General features: G+C 39.3%; 2 protein-coding genes across 7 annotated transcripts in view; both read right to left on the bottom strand.

The window, feature by feature from the left end:
- Nucleotides 1-2,423: 2,423 nt before the first annotated feature.
- LOC143733090 (uncharacterized) lies at nt 2,424-8,713 on the bottom strand. 3 transcript variants are annotated; one of them, XM_077224642.1, is made up of 7 exons: nt 8,305-8,713; nt 5,340-8,105; nt 4,509-5,306; nt 3,992-4,181; nt 3,819-3,910; nt 2,893-2,978; nt 2,424-2,797 (listed from the first exon to the last, which is right to left on the bottom strand). In XM_077224642.1, exons 1-7 carry the CDS (start codon nt 8,359-8,361, stop codon nt 2,734-2,736), a joined length of 4,053 nt encoding a protein of 1,350 aa, XP_077080757.1. In that variant the 5' UTR covers nt 8,362-8,713; the 3' UTR covers nt 2,424-2,733. The 3 variants fall into 3 exon arrangements, with proteins under 3 accessions (XP_077080757.1, XP_077080756.1, XP_077080758.1); XM_077224641.1 differs by having other exon boundaries at nt 4,509-8,105; XM_077224643.1 differs by lacking the exons at nt 2,424-2,797; nt 2,893-2,978; nt 3,819-3,910; nt 3,992-4,181 and adding an exon at nt 4,187-4,418 and having other exon boundaries at nt 4,509-8,105.
- Nucleotides 8,714-9,215: 502 nt separating this feature from the next.
- The window catches only part of LOC143733095 (uncharacterized), a 30,964-nt gene continuing 18,861 nt past the window's right edge, over nt 9,216-21,318 (bottom strand). For 3 of the 4 annotated variants that reach the window (XM_077224658.1, XM_077224659.1, XM_077224661.1), the window contains 4 exons: nt 15,173-15,517; nt 10,681-10,948; nt 10,336-10,592; nt 9,259-9,500 (listed from right to left, as the gene is read on the bottom strand). In XM_077224658.1, the coding sequence (XP_077080773.1) occupies nt 9,475-9,500; nt 10,336-10,592; nt 10,681-10,948; nt 15,173-15,517 (896 nt within the window). In that variant the 3' untranslated portion in view covers nt 9,259-9,474. Of the gene's footprint in view, nt 9,501-10,335; nt 10,593-10,680; nt 10,949-15,172; nt 15,518-21,318 lie in introns of all 4 variants that reach the window. The other variant, XM_077224660.1, reaches the window with a different exon arrangement.

Genomic DNA, 21,318 nt, shown 5'->3' with positions numbered 1-21,318 from the left:
AGTGGCGTACTTACATATATTACAGCTAATGACTCTCTGCTGCCTTCTAGTGGCGTACTTACGTATATTGCAGCCAATGACTCTCTGCTGCCTTCTAGTGGCAGAGTGATATATGACAGAAAATGTCGCTCTGCTGTCCTCTAGAGGCAGAGTGATATATGACAGCTAATTAATGACTCTCTGCTGTCCTCTGGTGGCACACTGACATACTGTTTATCACTCTTCTTTTTATTAGACCTTTCAACATTTAACAATAGCCAGGTGGTATGTAAAGACAGTTCTATAGAAAAAAATATATAAATACAATGAATAAATAAAAACTTAGATGAAAATCTTGAGCTTTCTTGTTTTTCAGATTATAAATAGTATTTTAGTTGTTGCTAAACTTCTAATTTCAAAATTAAAAATAGTGGCTTATGACCACCATACTTACATTATGTAAACAAAATTTTGCCATCCGAAGTAATAAATGAATCAAATAATATTTCTTATGGACAGAGATGTCATAAGTAAAAAATAATAATAAAAAAGCCATATTTCAAATTGTCAAAACAAAGTTGAAAGCTGGGCATGCTATGATCTCTAACAAACGAGCAGAAATCTGTTTGAATAAGGACAACTCCAAAATAAATTAAAAAATGTTTATGCATGTAGATCACAAAATTTACAAAATATCTCAATATCACAACTGAATCCAATGACTCTCTGCTGCCCTCTAGTGGCGGAGTGATGAGTATAACAGCCAGCGACTTTCATTCCAGCAAAATTTAATTTTCAGCAGCATACCCTCAAAAAACTACTTCTGCCTTGATCAATATAAGTAAGGAATAATTGACGACATCCCGTTGAATTATTAGAAAAATAATGCACACCCGAGGTGGTAATGCGGTCACGACGCGAAGCGGAATGGCCGTTACACCTCGGTGTGCATTATTTTTCTAATAATTCAACGGCCCGAAGTCAATTATTCCGCTTATACTACAGTTACCACACATCGAAACATTGTTCAAATATTGTAGTTCAAGACGTTTGTAATGTTTTTGTCATTAAAACGCTCTTGTATGTAGGACTAATTTATTGCGCATCTAATCCCACGCCTCCGTTGCTAATTCCAAAACGTCATTTTAGAGTTAGTAACGGAGGTTTGAGCCACTGATAGCAGACTAATGCTGGACATACTTAACGACTGGCTGAAACATTCTGTTTCCATCGACTGCAGCAGATTTTAAACACAGACTGAACGCGCTGAACACGCGTTTAGGCATGATCAATCATAACAAAGTATCAAATTACAGTCATAACCGGCCTTACAATAAGTGTGTCCCCGGTTTTATGCAGTTCTTAATGCAGTTATTAGAGAGAGAGAGAGAGAGAGAGAGAGAGAGAGAGAGAGAGAGAGAGACATGTGCTTCAATGTTATTATTTATTAATTAATTCAATTCATTTTAATTAGTTCTTTCATGTTTTTTTCCTAATATTGACAGTAGTAAATGAAACACAAAGCCCTATTAACAAGTAGGCTATAGGCCTATCAATAATTATTTATTTGTTATAGCCTATTATCTGCAATAATTACGAAAACCCGTGCAGCAGGACTATCAATTTATTTTAAGTTTCTATTGTCTATATAGGGCTATATACTTTCTTTATTAAAATTAAACTGCATGTTTCCATTGATTGTGAAGTTAGTCATCGAAAATTGCAGATCAAGCGCATGGGCTGCATGTTTTTTCTTGTTATGAATTGTATCCTATTTTCCGTTATAACAGTTAACTACGCGAAGTGATATGGAACAGTGATGCGGTCAAGACCTGCCTGGAACTACGTTAGCCGTGCGTTTGCCTGAAAATAATTGCACACCTTTGAACGTTCTCAACCAATCAGAATCAAGCATTCAACAGCCCTGTAGTATAATCAAATATCATAACTGTACACATATTAAAGCATTTTTTTCTTCATGATTGTATTATTCCATTATATATATATATATATGAGTACTTGTGCAATATTAATAAAAAAATTAATAAAATAAGATTTAAAAATCGAATATATATATATATATATATATATATATATATATTCGATGTTTAAATCTTATTTTATTAATTACTTTGCACCTTACTTTAATACAATTTTTATTGTTATTTGTTATATTATACATTTTGTCCCTGTGTCATTATTTGTTTTGTGTATAATGCTTTGGTAATACTGCATGTAAACACAATCATGCCAATTATGTACTTTAAATGAAACATTTTAAATGGACTCTTCTACCCTCTAGTGGCGTTGTGAATGTGATGTATCTCCAGCGGCTCTCCTCTGCCCTCTAGTGGCAAACATATTCGTGACCGGCAGAGGCTCTCTGCTCCCATCTGATTATGAGGGCTTACATTTTTTGTTCTACTGTCACAGAAACTACATACTGAAATGAAAAAGTGATTTTTTTTGTATTTTTTTGTAGGCTTACAACATTTTTTCCTCATACTTGTTTTTCTTCAAATATAAATAAATACAGACACAAATAAAGACTTACAAGCTCAGTTAAACGGTTGAGAGAGAAAAAAAAAAAATAACAACATAACTGAAGTAAAATGAAACGTTGTGCTACAGCTGCGTACTTGTGCAATGGAATAATTTCATACAATATTTACCAGGCTGCATAGTGCTTGAATACGACAACAGCGGACAAATAAAGAAAGGATGCCTTTGAAAATCATGATGTAATGACATGTATCACTCCTTAACAGGCTTTTTGAGTTTGTTTTTGAGTTCTGCCATCATCAAGGGACTCCCCATGCTGCACAAAACAAAATCAAGAAAAAACGTCAGTTCTTTTATATGTGAACAAAATAAAATAAAATGAAGAATTCAGATTGATATTTCAGGCCATACCCAGGATACTTCGGGGGTGTCCATTTGGGTTTAGCTGACGCCTGCTCTTGTTTGACAGAATCCTCTGTTACTGCAACTGACTTTTGCTGAGAAAGACACAGTTATAATACTACACATTCAACACCTAAAATAACTACCTGGATACAAACATTTTAGGCCTAAATTTAAGATTTATGTACTTGAATTGTATATAAAATGTCCACTCATTTGGATAAAAATGTAATGCACAATACAAAAAGATAAACCAATAAACTTAATATGACACTTTTGTCAGTCACACATAAATGAAACGGGTACAATTTCTGTAATAGTACTAAATTTAATGTGTTTTGAATACACAATAACCAGGTTTACATATTTATTATCAATAAATCCAATTTCTTTCAATCTCATACATTTTAACTAACTAAATGTTGCTTGTTCCACAGCTAGCCATTGTTTAACCATGTTCATACTTTTTAACTGAATAATTTGAATGAATGCATTTTAAAAATTTGATCATTTAAATAAAATCAAATAGATTTAGATAAAGTTTTAACATAAAGTGAGAAACTTAATGTGTGATGCATATTTGCCAGTCGTAGATAAATGAAACGAGAAAGAAACAGCCAGAATTCTGCATGCATGCAAAAAAAAAAAAAAAAAAAGATGGCTAAACTACCCCGTATGCCATAATTTTTTTTTTGCATGCAGAATTCTGGCTGTTTCTTTCTCGTTTCATTTATCTACGACTGGCAAATATGCATCACACATTAAGTTTCTCACTTTATGTTAAAACTGTGTAATCCAAACGGGCAGAAATTTTATATGCAATTCAAATACATAAATCTTAAATATAGGCCTAAATATGTTTGAGTGTAATGCATGCTTAGATACAGTAACAAGGCCGTGTTTCCACGAGGACTCCCACGGTTTCTGTTATGTACCTGTGGATGTAGTGTGCGCTCTGCTTCTCCTTCTTCTCTCGCTTTCTTCCCAAATTCAGTTTTTCTCAGAGCTGGCAGCCCTGCGCCCAGTCCTAAAAATATATAATGGACTGATTTAATGTACTGATAAAATTGTAATGCACTTTTCATGAAGGTTTTATTGAGATAAATACCTGGAAGTTTAAATCCAATCCCCCCTTTCCTTTGAACAGAGACTTCACATGGCGGAGGCTGTGGCAGACGCGGCTCGACTGAGATATTGTACAGGAGCTTTCTGGGGTCTTTAGGTGGCCGAACTAGGGGATTCTTCACAGCAATTCTACTCTTCTGAATCGTAAAGTCCAAAGATGAGTCCTCAAATGCCTATGGATAAAAAGTCATGATAGGTTTAACTTTAACCATGATGTAGGATCACACTTTAATTTCTATAATATAAATGCAGTACTCTTTATGTCTGCATAACTGAAAAGATGATGTTTCCGAACCACATAACTTGTATTATGTTATAGCTGTACATAACTGCCATTTGAACATTACTATTATGACTGATAAGTGAATGCCTCCTGATTGTAACATTGAAAACATACATTTTCTGTAAAGCTGCATTGAAGCAAAAAGTATTGTGAAAAGCACTAGATTAATAGACTTGAATATATTAGTAGAGCTTTTACACAAAATATTTAATATTACCTGTAGATCAAAATCAAATTTTCCTTCTATCTTCACCACTGGAAGGTCTTTGCTCACTCCATCAAATCCTCTTTTCATGCCAGGTCTGCTGATTTCCATGAAGTCTTCATGACCGCTCAACTCTGTTTCTCCAGCAATGGCTTTCTGTATCTGATCATGACGTCCATCAGCTTCACTTGTTTCACACTCTGGTGAACTCTGTACCTCAAATTGTTTAACAACTTCAGAACTTGCGTTTTCCACCTCCATTGTCTCACCTAACAACTTCCCTTCTTCTTCAAGGACAAATGCACCAACTGGCACTTGTAATTCAGGTCCTTGGTCTTCATCAATCTCAGTTTTCTGGTGATCATTCTGGTCAACATTATTTTTCTCCTTTTCGTCAATAAGATGTTCACCTGCATGTCTAAAACCTCCGCTGCTTTCTGTCTCTCCATGGTCCATCATGTTCATCTGCTTTTCCTGTTCTACATCTTGTCCATAAAGCTCAGATTGGACAATTACTTCTGCGTTATCTGGATCGTCGCTCTTCATTTCGCACTTTTCATCCTCAGGATTCTGATCAAATTCTTCATCGTTATCATCTGTTTGTTCAATCTGCCTAGTTTTATCCAACTCTAGTGCCGTTTCACTTTCCTTACATTCACTGTTTGCATGTACTCTTTCAGTCTGACCCTCATTGGATGAAACGGCTTCATTCTCAACATGCGAGTCGCTTTCTGTGTCACATGAACTGCTCCCTCCATGATCCGTCTCAGCACAAAGATAAGTTTGTTGATCAGCTTCAGTTGTTTCACACTCTTGTGAACTTTGTAGCTCAATTGGTTTAACAACTTCAGAACTTGCGTTTTCCACCTCCATTGTCTCACCTAACAACTTCCCTTCTTCTTCAAGGACAAATGCACCAACTGGCACTTGTAATTCAGGTCCTTGGTCTTCATCAATCTCAGTTTTCTGGTGATCATTCTGGTCAACATTATTTTTCTCCTTTTCGTCAATAAGATGTTCACCTGCATGTCTAAAACCTCCGCTGCTTTCTGTCTCTCCATGGTCCATCATGTTCATCTGCTTTTCCTGTTCTACATCTTGTCCATAAAGCTCAGATTGGACAATTACTTCTGCGTTATCTGGATTGTCGCTCTTTATTTCGCACTTTTCATCCTCAGGATTCTGATCAAATTCTTCATCGTTATCATCTTTTTGTTCAATCTGCCCAGTTTTATCCAACTCTAGTGCCGTTTCACTTTCCTTACATTCACTGTTTGCATGTACTCTTTCAGTCTGACCCTCATTGGATGAAACGGCTTCATTCTCAACATGCGTGTCGCTTTCTGTGTCACATGAACTGCTCCCTCCATGATCCGTCTCAGCACAAAGATAAGTTTGTTGATCAGCTTCAGTTGTTTCACACTCTTGTGAAATAATATCTTGTTCATTTTGTTTAGCAACTTCCCTACTTGTGGTTTCCACCTCCATTATACTTCCCATTGTTTCACCCAATAACTTCCTTTCTTCTTCCAGAACAAATGCACCAACTGACACACATTCTTCCGGTCCTTGATATTCTGCACCGCCAAGTTCTTCTGTTGAAAGTACTTCCAAAGTTTCTGTTTCTTTTACCAAGTTAATTTCCATTTCTATCATTTCCTTCAAGACTTGATTAGTTATTTCTTCTACATACTTTAAAGGGGTCTTCACCACATCTGTGTCCAGAGTCTCCTGCTCCTCAACACATCGCTCTGGTTCACCGTGCAGATCTAGAGTTTCCTCCAGAAACTCTGCTGGGCTCAAAGTCCTTGTTAATACAGGTTTGGCATCTGTTTGGTCCTCTGCAACATGTTGTATCTCTGCAGTTCCAGTGATTTCAGAAACAATTGAATTTACCAGTGATTCACTGAAAGTGTCCACTATTTCTTGAGATGATTTGCTTTCTCTTTCTGTGAATTCAAGAAGCTCATGTGTCTGTAAAGTGACAGTTCTGATGTTTGATGATTGACTTTGTGTCTCAAATGGTTCTGCTTCCTCGTCTTCGGAACTGATCTTTATTTCTGTTGTTTCAACAATCAGCTCAGTTTTTAATTCAACATGTTTTTTAAGAGAGAACTTGGTGATGTCTATTTCCTGATGTGTCTGACTTCCTGTTGCACCCAAGGATTCGATTGGAGTTTCAATGTCTTGTTCAATCTCCACAGCTTCCTCAACTGCTTTCGGCGTCTCAGGATGCTCAAAAGAGTGTGCGACAAAAGTTTCTTTTTCTGTCTGCTCTTCTGCAAGATTTTGGGGCTCAGTTTTGATCTCCTCAAAACATCCCAAAGCAGTCTCTGGTCTTTTCCTCGATTCTCCAGGGAACTCACAAACAATCAGATTTGAAAACACGCCTTCAGTTTTTATTGCCACCACAGGCAATCCAGTTCCTGTTTCTGAAGTATTTTCTGGAGTATCCTGTTTTGAATCTAACTGCAGGAAGTCTTCTGGTGTATTAGCGGTTTCAAAAAACTCATCCAATACTGAAGTCATTTTCAGTTCTGTTTGAATGTTTAATATATTTTTCTCTTTGGCAACTCTTTGCAGTGTTTCTGCTGACTCCTGTAACTCAGATTTAATTGTGTGTTGTTCACTCTCGGTTGCACCCCTATTTTCTGGAATCATCTCCTCAACCTCATTTTTACAGAATTCTGCAATTTCATCAGAATATTTTTCCATTACTTTCAGCCTTTCAGGCTTTGAAATGCCATCATCTTCTTCTGCAGAATATTCCAAGTCTGGTAGCAAATCTTGCACTGCAAGGACAAATGCATCAGCTGGGACTTGTAATTCAGGTCCTTGGTCTTCATCAATCTCAGTTTCCACCCGATCCTTCAGGCCAACAGTTTTTTTCTCCATTTCATCAATAAAAGCTGAATGTTTGAAACCTCCAATGCATTCTGTCTCTCCATGGTCCATCATGTTCATCTGCTTTTCCTGTTCTACATCTTGTCTATAAAGCTCAGATTGGACAGTTACATCTGCGTTATCTGGATCTTCTCTCTTCTTTGAACTGTTTTCATTCTCATATTTCTGATCATATTCTTCATTGTTACCATCCTTTTGCTCAATCCGCCCAGTTTCATCCAACTCCTGAACAATTTCACTGTCCTTACTGTTTGCATATACTCTTTCAGGCTGACCTTCATCGGATGAAACTGCTTCTTTCTCAACATGCATGCCACTCCTGCATCCTCTGCTTTCCGAATCACCTGAAATGCTCCCTTCATGATCGGTCTCAGCTGACCACATTGCACAATGGTAAGTTTGTTTTCTTGCAGTGTCAACATGAAGTTCATCATTCTTGTCGTCTTTGACCTCATCAGTGTTTTCCCACTGTACCGAGGCCACTTGCACTCTGACTTCAGGCGGGGAACACTTGACCTCCCCTGTGCTTTTGTCATTATGATTAGATTTATTATCTTCCTTTTCATTACTATTTGCCTTTACTTCTCTGTTAATCTTGTTTGCTGCACTCAAGTCAATCTCATCTGATCTGGAACAAACACTTTGGTTTCCTTCATCTGTGACTTCCGGTCTGAGATATTTTGCAACAGCCCCTGACAGATAACCCTAAAACAGCAAAACATTCAAAAACAAATATGACTCATTGAAGATACTTTAGGACTCATCAAGATACAAATATATAGAATTGTTTGATACATACAGACTAAGCATTCTATGCATTATACATACACACTAATTGTAATCACACAAATTAGTCATCAATATTCACAACTTAATCAGTGAAACTCGTGCTGCATTTACTCACCCAAACAGTCCAAATAGTGCGACCAATGCGGTTCCCCGAGGTTTCAGGCGCATCCATTGCCGATTAAATGAAAAATGATGAAGTGCTGACAGATTAATGAACTCCTTCGAAGTTTGATTTGAATGCGAGTGTTTCTTCACAACATTCAGACCATTACAAGCACATGTCCTTTTGGTAAGTTAAGTCCTTTAAAGGAAGTTTATGGTGACTGACTGACGGAGCTCGCATTTGTTTAGTTCGTGATGCTCATATGTCCGGCGTTTAAATGAGGAATACGCGCAGTGTGAAGCTACTTTAACACCAGCCAACGCACAAGCACAAACACTCGCACGGAGTTGGTTTGTGGTGAGAAAAGCATAAGAGTCATTGAGCCTGTCATGTCCAACCACACATCATTTCTGTGAACACTTCTCTAAAGTTTACCGGCTGTGTGTCAAATCCTAGTGAGCTTCCTAAATAGACGGCATTTTGGACGGGCGCGTTGGGCATTTTTGTGCGCTACAGGCGCGCAGTATTTTTGACGCGTGCAGCATTCGTACTCCATGGTTGAAATCATAATATTTAAGCACCTTAGAGTCAGAAAGCACCAAACTGCTGTCAAGGAAGGAATCTCATTAGGTCTTGAAACACAAACATAGTTTTCTGCTGCAACAGTTACAGCTGCGCAACAAGTGTGTGCAGTTCCTAAAACTTCCGTCAAGATTTCATCATATTAGCTTTAAGAAGTAGCAAATTACACGTTTGGACAGTTATGACTTTGTCTACGGTAGAAAACTAAAGCATTAATTAAAGGTTTAATAAAATGTAATGTGCACTGTTTGAATATGCACAAGTGTTGTGGTTGAGGTTTGACATCTAGTCTAGGCTGTATGCTTCCTCGGACAAAATTAGTCACAGTGGTGCATTCATTCTTTCTTTCTCACATACAGTTTTTTTATTAAACAAACACATAGCTTAGGCCTACTTTTAAAGAGTTTATTTAATGAAAATGGATGGTAATCAAAAGTGTGAAGTGAATGCTAAATATTTTCATGCCTCATATTAGTAGTAAAAGAAATTATTTTTAAAAAATAATTATAAGTTATAACAGCAAATGTATAAAGAATCAGGTGCTCAGACTTGGTTTGACGTCCCGAAAAGATGTACATTTCTAAATAATCTTGATGGCCATCAAGATGTCACTTCCTCTGCAGGCTCTGCAAAACACAAAACTGAGGAGTAAAATGCACCTTCTAATCGCGGCCACAGATTGCAGTGCTTCATCTCATGTGAGTGTGCATCCTTTTAAACATATTTGTCAACAATATTGCACTGGGGTTCAAATGTTTGGAATAATTCAGTTTTTTTTATGTTTTTGAAAGGAGTCTATTCAGTTTTTGTTGAATGCTTAATATTATTTTAAGGATTCTTTGACGAATAGAAAATTTAAAAGACTTTTAAAATGGAAATATTTTGTAACATTATACATGTCTTTACTGTCACTTGAATCAGTTTAATGCATCTTTGTTGAATAATTTTTTTTAAAAATCTTACCCCAAAATTTAAATGGTATTGTACCACGTTGTCCACAAAAACTGTCTTCAATATTGATAATAATTAGAAATGTTTCTTGAGCAGCAAATCATCATATTAGAATGATTTCTGAAGGATTGTGTAACACTAAAGACGGGAGTAATGATGCTGAAAATTCAGGTTTGATCACAGGAATAAATTACATTTTAACAGAATATGTTAAAATGTAATTTATTCCTGTGATCAAAGCTGAATTTACAATTTGAAATAACTGTTTCCTATCTGAATATATTATATTCAGATAGGAAACAGTTATCTCAAATTGTAAATGATTACTGTTTTTACTGTATTTTTTATCAGATAAATGCAGCCTCAGTGAACATAAGAAACTTATTAAATATTCTTGCTAAATATATTTAGGATATTTGTGATTTAATTTGACAATATCCTGTAAATTACTAACTTTACACATGCACAACATCTTATACCTCAACAATAAGCAAGAGACACATTATTCACCTGTCCAGGTAAGGTACGCAGGCAAGCTTAGTGCAGGATGGGTAATCTCCACAGTAACTCTCAGACGCTCTCTCTTCTCTTTCTTCAATCTCACAGTGTTTATATATGATGGATCTATGTCCTCATCCTCATCATTCTCTTCCACGTGCTCATTCGGCTCAGGCTGTTTGTCCTCTTGCACTGATTTCATTCCTTCCACACTTTCATTCATCTTTTCATATTCTGCATTATGGTATGCACTAGGTGGCCTGGTTTCTGTAGAATAAGCCAAAACTTTGTTTTCAAGGTTGTTCTAGATGCTGAGAAATTTTCAGTTTACTCACCATATTATTCTAAGAAATATAGGCATACTTACTGCGTGCATGTCCTCCTCTGCGACTGCCACTTTCCTGTCGTCCTGTAGTCCTCACCAAAGCACAAACGCTCTTGAGCACAAGTTTCCCCTCACTGTTTTCTCTCTCTCTCTCTTTTGACAAAAGCTTGGAGACAGTTGTGCCACCAGCTGCCCAGAGCAGTTCAGCCGCAGGCTTTCCTCCAGAGAGAAGAACAGAGAATATTCCCACACCATCTCTGCTCCAGTGAACCGACAAAGAACAAGGGATTGAGGGAGCAACTGAGAAAAAAGAAAGAGGTGTGAACAACAAAATGTGTGCAGTGCTTGCATGTGCAAAACTCCGACGCTCTAAGGCATTGTGGGTGGTTGTCAGAGTGTTGCTTAGTGGCTAAGGGGTTCTCATTGTTTTGAGTATGTTGCTTTGTTGTTGCTAGGGCTTTGCTAGATGATTGTGTCAAGAGAGCCCATACCATAAGTCTCTATGATATTCTGGTCTTTAGATATGGTCTAACTTAGTTTTATCATCAAGGAGGTGAAAGTCTGATTATTCGAAAGTTAAAGGTGTAGTAAGAGATTTCTGAGAAATTCTGTGAAGAGCGGATTGGACAGAGGATTGGACCGAGCAGCACAAAACACTTGTAGCCAATCAGCAGTAGGTGGCATATCCAATTATGATGGGGAAGAAGAGAGAGAGAGAGAAAGAAGGAGATTCGAAGAAAGACTGTAGAAAGAGACATGGCTGAGAGACATTACAAAAAAGAAAAGCTCAGAGGAATATCAGTGGAAAAAGAAGGGTTATGATCAGGCAAGAGTTTTACGTCCCACGTTAATATTAGAAAAGCTTTCCAGCACTGGAGAGAACTAAGCAGGAAGGCCTGAAAAAAAAGATTGCGTTGTTTCTGCTTCATGCGGGAGTAACATTAGTTTTGCTGTGTTTCACAGAATCAAGCTTTGGTGTTGTTGTAATGTAAGCAACAGTTTTGAGTGTCATTGTTTGTCTTGAGCTGCTGGCGACTAACAACCAACTTCTGCTTGCATATACTCTTGTGGTCTGTTTGTTCATTTTTTGTTCTTTCTTGTCGTTCATTCGTCATCTTAGCTTTATTTTTAGTGAAGCATTATTTTGCTTTGCTTCTGCTATGATAAAGGGACTTTCACTCTTGCATTGTGTGTTTGTGCATTTTGGTGGCGGAGCAATGAAGGGAGGGGTGTGTTTGTTTGGGTTGGTTTCAAATATCATCAGCGTTTCTCAAAAATAGCTTACTGCACCTTTAATAACACTCACATAGAGTCCTTAACAAGCCACAAGATTGGCATTCCTTAGCAAGTCATATTAGACATAAGCAGTGCTTTAAGTGGCCCAAAAGAGGTGCCGGTACTCTATTATTATTATTATTATTTATTTTTATTTTTTTGCTGACTTTTATATACAGCAGTCAAAAGACGACCTTATAAAAAATAATAAATCCTTTTATTAGTTTATGGATCTGCTTGAGCTAGAAAGAGCTACTGAACATAAATAAAATGTGCAAAAGGATTGAAAAATCCCCTTAGAAAGAGCTACAGTAGAAAGAGCTACTGAACTTAAATAAAATGTGCAAAAGGGTATTGGAAAAAATAACCTTAGAAAGAGCTACTGTAGAAAGAGCTACTGAACATAAATAAAATGTGCAAAAGGGTATTGAAAAAATTTTGAACAAAATGTACATAAAATAAATTATAAAACATAATATCCATAGTGTTCATTGTATTTGTATTTAACCGAGCAGCTATGGTTGCGCGTTTCCCCACTCCCTGACATTCTAAAACGCTTAACGTGAAAAACGCTTAACGTGGCTTACTGCACCAAGACAGTGATATTAAAAGACCAAACTCAGTGGCGTCATGCCCATTCAAGGTGAGGGGGCACGTGCCCCCTCAGATTTTTCCTCCCTGGTAATTTTTTTTGTCACAACTTTATTCCTATTATGCTCCATAATACCAGAGCCTATAACGACTTAAATGTATTCTTCTGGATGTGTAATAAATCGGTCAGCATCAGCCCGCGCCTTTTTCCTAATATGGTGTCTGTGTATATCAAATCTAGAGTGCTACGCGCGTATCGCTCTAGAATCTTTGCTGTGTATGTTCAAGCAACTCACTCGTCTTGCACGTTGAGCTGGCAATGTTTTACAGATGGTCTTGACGTGGTAAGTGGGCAAAGCAACAAATCGGCATTGAATTAGTTATCGGCTAATATTAAAAGGTAGTGGGATTATTGGTGGTTAACCTGGAAATTTTAGCTCGATCAAAAAGTTATGGATTTGATATTAGCTGCAAATTCAGAGCATTAATTTAAATTGTGTCAGTGCAACGTTATCGATAGCTAGCCTAGTCTAACCGTAAACTAGTTGGCTAACGTTACTGCATGCCATACAAAGCCAATAATCCATATTAGGTTAAATGTACAAGTTACAAGTTACTAGCTTTTCTGTTAGCTCATAAATTACTCTTTACAAGTTCATTATTTAAAATAATATAATAATGAGCAGTGTAACTACAGTATATCAATGATTTTACTAAAGTAATGTTACATATTACATTTGATTTGATTACTTTTTTACATTTCTGTCAAATATGAACCATTTTCAAATAAACGGGGTAGTGTTAACCTTATTCAGCACTGAAATCTGTCAAACTTCTTTCAAAGTCCTTCATCACATAGTATTAATATTAAAATAACTTAATTTTAGAGCACCACAAAGCCAGACCTCAGCACCTTTATGTACTTTTAATTTAAGATCGTTCTTAGGTCACATACCAATTTAAAATCATATCATAAAAACTGCAATGGTACTGTTTTTGAAATCATGTGTAGTAGGCCTAAGTGTACAGTAAGTGTGTGTGTAAACATGCTTTAATCAAGTAGACTTCAAAAGCTTTTGAATTTGAGCTTACAGTTCTTTCATCAACCTGTCTTTTACATAAACTTACAAAATAGATACTTTAAGTTAGTTCTCAGATAGAGGAGGGTTGCTACTAGCTCCGTTAAGGTATTTCTGTCCCGCCCAAACTGCATTGAAATGGTATGTTTAGCAGCCAGAATTTAAACATTTTCAGGGGGAGAAACCCCCTGACCCCTCCTTACATGATCCATATCACCCGTCAGAAAACAATTGCAACGTCTCAGATTGTGCCCCCCCAGAACTTTGGCTTGCATGACGCCCCTGACCAAACTCAGTACACATCATATTAATAAACCATACTATGTATAAAAAATAAGATGAGTCCAAAATATGAACTCAACGCGTTTAATTACACGTTAAACATTTTCTTCCCATAGAAAACCGTTATAAGAAAACGCTTAACGTGGCTTTTAATATCACTGCCTCAGTAGCCTACAGTGCCACGTTAAGCGTTTTCTTATAACGGTTTTCTATGGGAGGAAAACGCTTAATGTGTAATTAAACGCGTTGCGTTCATTTTCTGGGCTCATCTGATTTTTTATACATAGTATGGTTTATTAATATGATGTGTACCGAGTTTGGTCTTTCAATATCACTGTCTTAGTACAGTAAACCACGTTAAGCGTTTTTCACGCTAAGCGTTTTAGAATGTCCCCCTCTCGGGACCACGTTGGTTGCCACTGACAGCGGCAAAAGCGACGCATGCGCTTTTCACTTGTAAAACTCAAGGGTGTATGGGTAATGTAGTCTCTGCTCTCGGTGGGACGAATTGGGAAGCGTGCATTGTGAGGGGCGCTCTGAAAAGCAGCTAAAGGATTAAAACAGATGTGCAAATGAGCGTACCGGTACGCTAAAAGCACGTTCTGGGTACACGGAGAGGTGGCGGTACGCTAAAGAGCTATATTTGGAAGTGGCGGTACTGAGTACCGGCGCGTACCGGCCCACTTAAAGCACTGGACATAAGACGTATTAAACATAAAAATTGACATAAATCAATCTCTCTCTGTATGATATTTATTTACATTTCTTTTTAAAATTAGAAACATCCTTATTTCTTTCTTAGTGATGATGGACAGTTAAATATTTACACACTACCGTTCAAAACTTTGCGGTCAGTAAGATAAAAAAAGAAGAGATTATTACTTTTAAATTGATTAAAATGACAGTAAAAACATTTATAATGTCCCAAAACATTTCTGTTTCAAATAAATGCTGTTCTTTTGAACTTTCTATTCATATATTTCTATTTCTATCAAAAAAATATCACGGTTTCCTCAAAAATATGAATCAGCACAACTGTTTTCAACATTGCTAATGATAAGAAATGTTTTTTTTAGCAGCAAATCAGCATATTAGAATGATTTCTGAAGGATCATGTGACACTGAAGATTGGAGTAAAGGAATAAATGACATAAAAAATATTCAAATAAAGAACAGTTATTTTAAATTGTAATAATAATGATATCATGTATTTGATCAAATAAATGCACTGGTGAGCATACACGACTTCTTTCAAAACCATGAAAAAGATTATTCATTTTTGAGTGGTTCCTTTTACCCATATGAGCATTTCTCCAGAATCTCTCAACAGGCTTCAGGAGGGAGCAGTGTGCCACTCTGCAGACGATCTCACCTCCCCTCACTGTACCATCCAGCACTTTAAGTAATGCTTTTGCTCGAAATGTCCTCTGCAGAGTTTGCAAAGGGCCCCAAAGCTCAGCTCCCTCTCTGATTTCCCCTTCATTGTCCTCTCCCTCCTCAATCTCATTCCCTTTTAGATGCAGCCATTTAACAGAGATCTCAGGGGGGTAGAAACCAGTTATGTCACAGGCCAGGGTCAAAGGTCCCTCCTCAGCAGATGGGGGAGAGATGATTTCTGAAACGGTGGGCTTTTTTATGAATCCTAAAAAAGAATGAAGTCAATTATTTGAACAAACATTTGTTTTTGTTGTTAATGTACTTCCAGCATTGGAATGGACTGCTATGATACTGGTTACTACATATTATCACTTTACGTGATTGATTGTACTGTATGTTTGCAAATAAAGTTCGATATAATATATATATATAACTATATATAAAGAGTTTGGCGATAATATAATGACATTTTGCAACGATACAAACAATTGCAGTTGAGATCTGCTTTTAAGTATACATTGCTTTACGTGAGTATACTGTATGTATGCAAGTAAAGTAGAATGTAAGTGTGGCGAAGAACGGCCGAGGGACGTGAGAGAACGGCGCGAGGCCGGTGGTGCGATTGATAATGAGCAACACCTGGGTAGCAAACCAGTCTCTCACGGAGGAGCGGAAGCATAAAGGAGGAGCGACGACGTTGATGATCGAGAGAGGAACAGGCCTGTATTTTAGTTGTGTTTTGGTTTTTGTATTTTATTTTAGCCAGCAGTCGTCCGCGAGGGGCTGCTGGCAGTTTTGTTTATTTTCGGTAGCCAGCAGTCGTCCGCGAGGGGCTGCTGGATGTATTTTGGTTTGTTTGTTTTATTTTAAATAAAGTTTGTTTGAATGTTCGCCGGTTCCCGCCTCCTTATTTCCTGAACATTGCTACACTGGTGCCGAAACCCGGGAAGAGGGAGGAACGCGCTGTCAGAGAGTCCTCGCCGCTGTGGGGAATCCGCGGTGCCATCGAGCATGGTGCGCGAGTCGCCGCCACTCGCCGTGGGCCGGAGCCTGCTGCCATCCGCCGGGGAGGGGAGGAGCAGGGAGCGGGGGACTCGCGTCCATGGACGCTCGAGGCGGTGCGCTGGAGTGAGTTGCCGGGGGGACGGTCGAGCTCGCTGCCGGCCGCCTGGGGGTTAGAGGGGCGGCTGCCGTCGGGAGGGAGCGGGGGAGTCGCCGCCGCTCGCCGTGGCCCGGAGCCTGCTGCCGTCCAACAGGAAAACTGGAGGAGCAGGGAGCGGGGGACTCCTACCGTCTGCCCTAGAGCCCAAGGAGCCGTCGCCGCCCACCAGGCGGCGGAGGAGCATCGAGCCGTCCACTGAGGGCTACCCAGCGTCACCGCCAGGCACCGCGGAGGTGATCGCCCAGCTGGTGGGGGACCAGATGGCAGCGCGTTGTGGGAACCGGACCAAGTTTTTTTGTTTTTTTTCCTCTCTCCCCTCTCTCGATCTGTCGCTCCTCATGCTACCGTCTCCGTTTCCCTCGGCTTGTCGGTCCATACCCCCCAGGGATCGCCGCCGCCTTTGGTAGGCACAGGCTCGTGGGTACCCCCCGGCCTGTGAGGGGCGATGGGGGAATGTGGCGAAGGACGGCCGAGGGACGTGAGAGAACGGCGCGAGGCCGGTGGTGCGATTTAAATGAGCAACACCTGGGTAGCACACCGGTCTCGCATCTCTCACGGAGGAGCGGAAGCATAAAAGGGGAGCGATGACGTTGATGATCGAGAGAGGAACAGCCCTGTATTTTAGTTGTGTTGTGTTTTGTTTTTGTATTTGTATTTTACTTTAGCCAGCAGTCGTCCGCGAGGGGCTGCTGGCGGTATTTCGGTTTGTTTGTTTTATTTTAAATAAAGTTTATTTTATTGTTCGCCGGTTCCCGCCTCCTTCTTCCCTGAACATTGCTACAGTAAGTTACACTTTATGTACCAAAAACCAACAGTATTATGGGTATTTTGCTTCAAGTTTGTTGTTTAAATGCCTCAACTCTTGGAATTCTGGATAAGATATTCCATACATTGTGCTCTGGTTGTACTGTATACTGAACATTTTGGTCAATGAAGTAGGTCATCCAATTATTAAAAAAAAATCACATACTGTGCAAATTATATACTCCAGAAATACTGTAGTATGTGTGTAATATGGAATTTTCCTATAGAATGTAACAGTTGTGTCCGGAAGTAAAAAATACACATTCATTTTCTCCATAGGGAAATTGATTTTTAATAATAACATAAACTTTTAAAGATAGACCTGACTGAGACAAACTGAGGTTGTTAATTGGTGGTATATGGTTTTGTTGAAGCTGACAGTCTGCATTATTTCAACTTATTTTTTAAAGGACTGTGTTTAACTACATTATGCAGTAAGTAGATAAAAGTTCCACCCATTAGAGAGTTGTATCCTTTCAAAATAGATTTTATTTATACCACAGTCTGTCTTAATACTTGAATGGCTGGAAGGAGTGTGTTGAAGCTATTTAATGCACAAGTGGTTCCAGTCAGTTTACTCAACGTTCTATTTTAATGCGCTGCTTTTGTTGAAACACAGACAGAGATCAGAGATCGCACTGCGCGCACATAGAAAGATTTAGGAGAAACAGAATCAGAAACTTTGTCAATGCAGCCCCTTGACTTTTATTGATAAATCTACACTGAACAAAATTATAAACGCAACAATTTTGTTTTTGCCCCCATTTTTCAAGACTTTTTCTTTGTACACAAAAGGCCTATTTCTCTCTAAATCTGTGTTAGTGAGCACTTGAATGGCACAACAATGGGCCTCAGGATCTCACCACGGTATCTCTGTGCATTCAAAATGCCATTAATAAAATGCACCTGTGTTCATTGTCCATAACATACATACCATAATCCCACCGCCACCATGGGGCACTCGATCCACAACGTTGACATCAGCAAACCGCTCATCCACACGAATCCCGGTTTTTAATGTACAGGGCAGATGGCAGACAGCGTGTATGCTTCCTTTAAACAATTTAACCAATCATATTGATAGAGCTTGACATGTTAGTCATGATGATTCTATTTTGATGTGTCTGGCTTTATCCTATAAAGCTGGCTGTATTCTTCTTTTGGGTCGAGATTCTCTGACAATGTCGAGAACTCCCGGCCGTTATAAAGAGCATTTAAAGTACAATAACTCAAGTCTGTCTGTCATTTAAGCTGCGTAGCGAGAAAACAAGTAAGTTAGAATTATACAGTTAAACTCGGCTGAAGTCGACTGAAGACTCGTTGGAGTATAGGATTAGACGGATGCTGAAGCCGACTGGAGACTCGCTGAAGTATAGGTAGGGAGCTGATGCTAAAGTCGACTGGAGACTCGCTCAAGTATAGGTAGGGAGCTGATGCTGAAGTCGACTGGAGACTCGCTGAAGTATAGGTAGGGAGCTGATGCTAAAGTCGACTGGAGACTCGCTGAAGTATAGGTAGGGAGCTGATGCTAAAGTCGACTGGAGACTCGCTCAAGTATAGGTAGGGAGCTGATGCTGAAGTCGACTGGAGACTCGCTGAAGTATAGGTAGGGAGCTGATGCTGAAGTCGACTGGAGACTCGCTGAAGTATAGGTAGGGAGCTGATGCTGAAGTCGACTGGAGACTCGCTGGAGTATAGGAGTGATATGGAGTAGTTGGAGCCCAAGACTGGTTGCCCACTGAAGCTAAGCAGGGTTGAGCCTGGTTAGTACCTGGGTTAGTACCTACCTCCTGAGAAAATCAGGTTGCTGCTGGAAGAGGTGTTAGTGAGGCCAGCAGGGGGTGCTCTCCCTGTGGTCTGTGTGGGTCTGATTCTGGAGCTACCTCACTTCTCATTCTTCTTGATCTTCGAGCTGCTTTTGATACTGTGGATTATGGTCTATTACTTATCCGTCTTGAAAGTGTGTTTGGTGTGTCCGGGACAGTTTTAAACTGGTTTAAATCCTATTTTACTGACCGTTCCCATTTCATTTCTATGTGTGGCTTTAGGTCTGACACTTGCTCAGTGCGCACTGGTGTTCCTCAGGGATCAGTTCTGGGCCCTCTACTCTTCAATATTTATCTTTCTCCACTTGGGAATCTGCTGCGATCACTTGGTCTCCACTATCACTTTTATGCCGACGATACCCAAATCTATATCCATTCTAAATCTGGTGAAGACATCGATGCTTGTTATCTTTCTGGCTGTATCTCTGAGATAAAAGCATGGTTGAACAATAACTTTCTTTGCCTGAATACCGGGAAAACTGAGGTTATGCTTATAGGTTCCCGTCATCAAATTCGCAAAGCGGCTCCACTGTCCCTGTCTGTTGATGGCTCTGTTTTACAGACCCAAAGTACGATGAGGAACCTTGGTGTAATTTTTGACACCAGCCTCACTTTTGATTTTTTTGTACAGAGCACTGTTAAGGCATCCTTTTTCCATCTCAGAAATATTGCCAGACTACGCCCAATGCTAAACCTATCTGTCGCTGAAAAGTTGATCAATTCATTTGTGTTCTCACGGCTGGATTATTGTAATGCTGTTTTAGCTGGAGTTTCTAAAACCACTATTAACAAATTGCAATATGTTCAGAACTCTGCCGCCCGAATCCTGACGGGAACCAGGAAATTTGACCTTATTACTCCAGTTTTGAAGTCCTTACACTGGCTCCCGGTCAGGTTCCGTGTTGATTTTAAGATCATGATGCTGACATACAAGGTTTTACATGGCTTAGCTCCGCAATACTTATCTGGCTTATTAATCACTTATGCTCCAAATCGCAGACTGCCTTCCTCACAGTGCAATTTATTAACTGTTCCACAAACACATCTAAAATCTATGGGTGATAGGGCTTTTTCTGTTTACGCTCCTAGACTTTGGAGCTCTCTCCCTCCTGAACTAAGGGAAGCACAGACTCTTGGCATTTTTAAAGCTCTTCTCAAGACAAATTTCTTTAAACTTGCATTTGACTGCTGATGTCTCTTCGTGATCGCTTTACAGCTATTTTTTATTATTAATGTTGCTGCTTTTGTTTTTATTAACTTTTATTTGTTGTTTTTTCCAGTGGATTGTGATTTTATGTACAGCGCTTTGAAAAGCTGCTTTTAAAGGCGCTCTATAAAATAAAGTTTATTATTATTATTATTATTGTCCTAACGCCCCAGTATAGTGATGGGGACACTATACTGTCAAAAAGCACCGTCCTTCGGATGAGACGTTAAACCGAGGTCCTGACTCTCTGTGGTCATAAAAAATCCCAGGACGTCCTTCAATAAAGAGTAGGGGTGTAACCCCGGCATCCTGGCCAAATTTGCCCCTTGGCCTCTGTACATCATGGCCTCCTAATCATTCCCATATACTGATTGGCTTCATCACGGTCTCCTCTCCACCAGTAAGCTGGTGTGTGGTGGAGGTTCTGGCGCTATATGGCTGTCATCGCATCATCCAGGTGGATACTGCACATTGGTGGTGGTTGAGGAGATTCCCCCTTCTATGTAAAGCGCTTTGAGGTCCCAGAAAAAGCGCTATATAAATGTAACAAATTATAAATTATAGGATTAGACGGATGCTGAAGTCGACTGGAGACTCGCTGAAGTATAGGTAGGGAGCTGGTGCTGAAGTCGACTGGAGACTCGCTGAAGTATAGGTAGGGAGCTGATGCTGAAGTCGACTGGAGACTCGCTGAAGTGTGAACTCAACTACCGTCAATGTATAGGTGCGCTGGAGTATAAGTTATGGTAGGTTAGGTTAGGTTTAGGGAAACATCTACAACATTATGCAAACCGATTGTTGAAGCAGCTGTCCGGTTGGCTGGTCTCAGACGATCTTAGAGGTGAAGATGCTGGAGGTCCTGGGCTGGTGTGGTTACAAGGGGTCTGCGGTTGTGAGGGCGGTTGGATGTACTGCCAAATTCTCTGAAACGCCTTTGGAGACGGCTTATGGTAGAGAAATGAACATGGTGGACATTTCTGCAGTCAGCATGCCAATTGCACACTCCCTCAAAACTTGCGACATCTGTGGCATTGTGCTGTGTGATAAAACTGCACATTTAAGAGTGG

This window comes from Siphateles boraxobius, unplaced genomic scaffold (genome assembly GCF_051911475.1).
Source record: "Siphateles boraxobius isolate OS27281-9 unplaced genomic scaffold, OSU_SipBor_1 90, whole genome shotgun sequence".
Lineage (NCBI taxonomy): Eukaryota > Metazoa > Chordata > Actinopteri > Cypriniformes > Leuciscidae > Siphateles > Siphateles boraxobius.
This window is presented reverse-complemented; position numbering and strand designations above follow the sequence as displayed.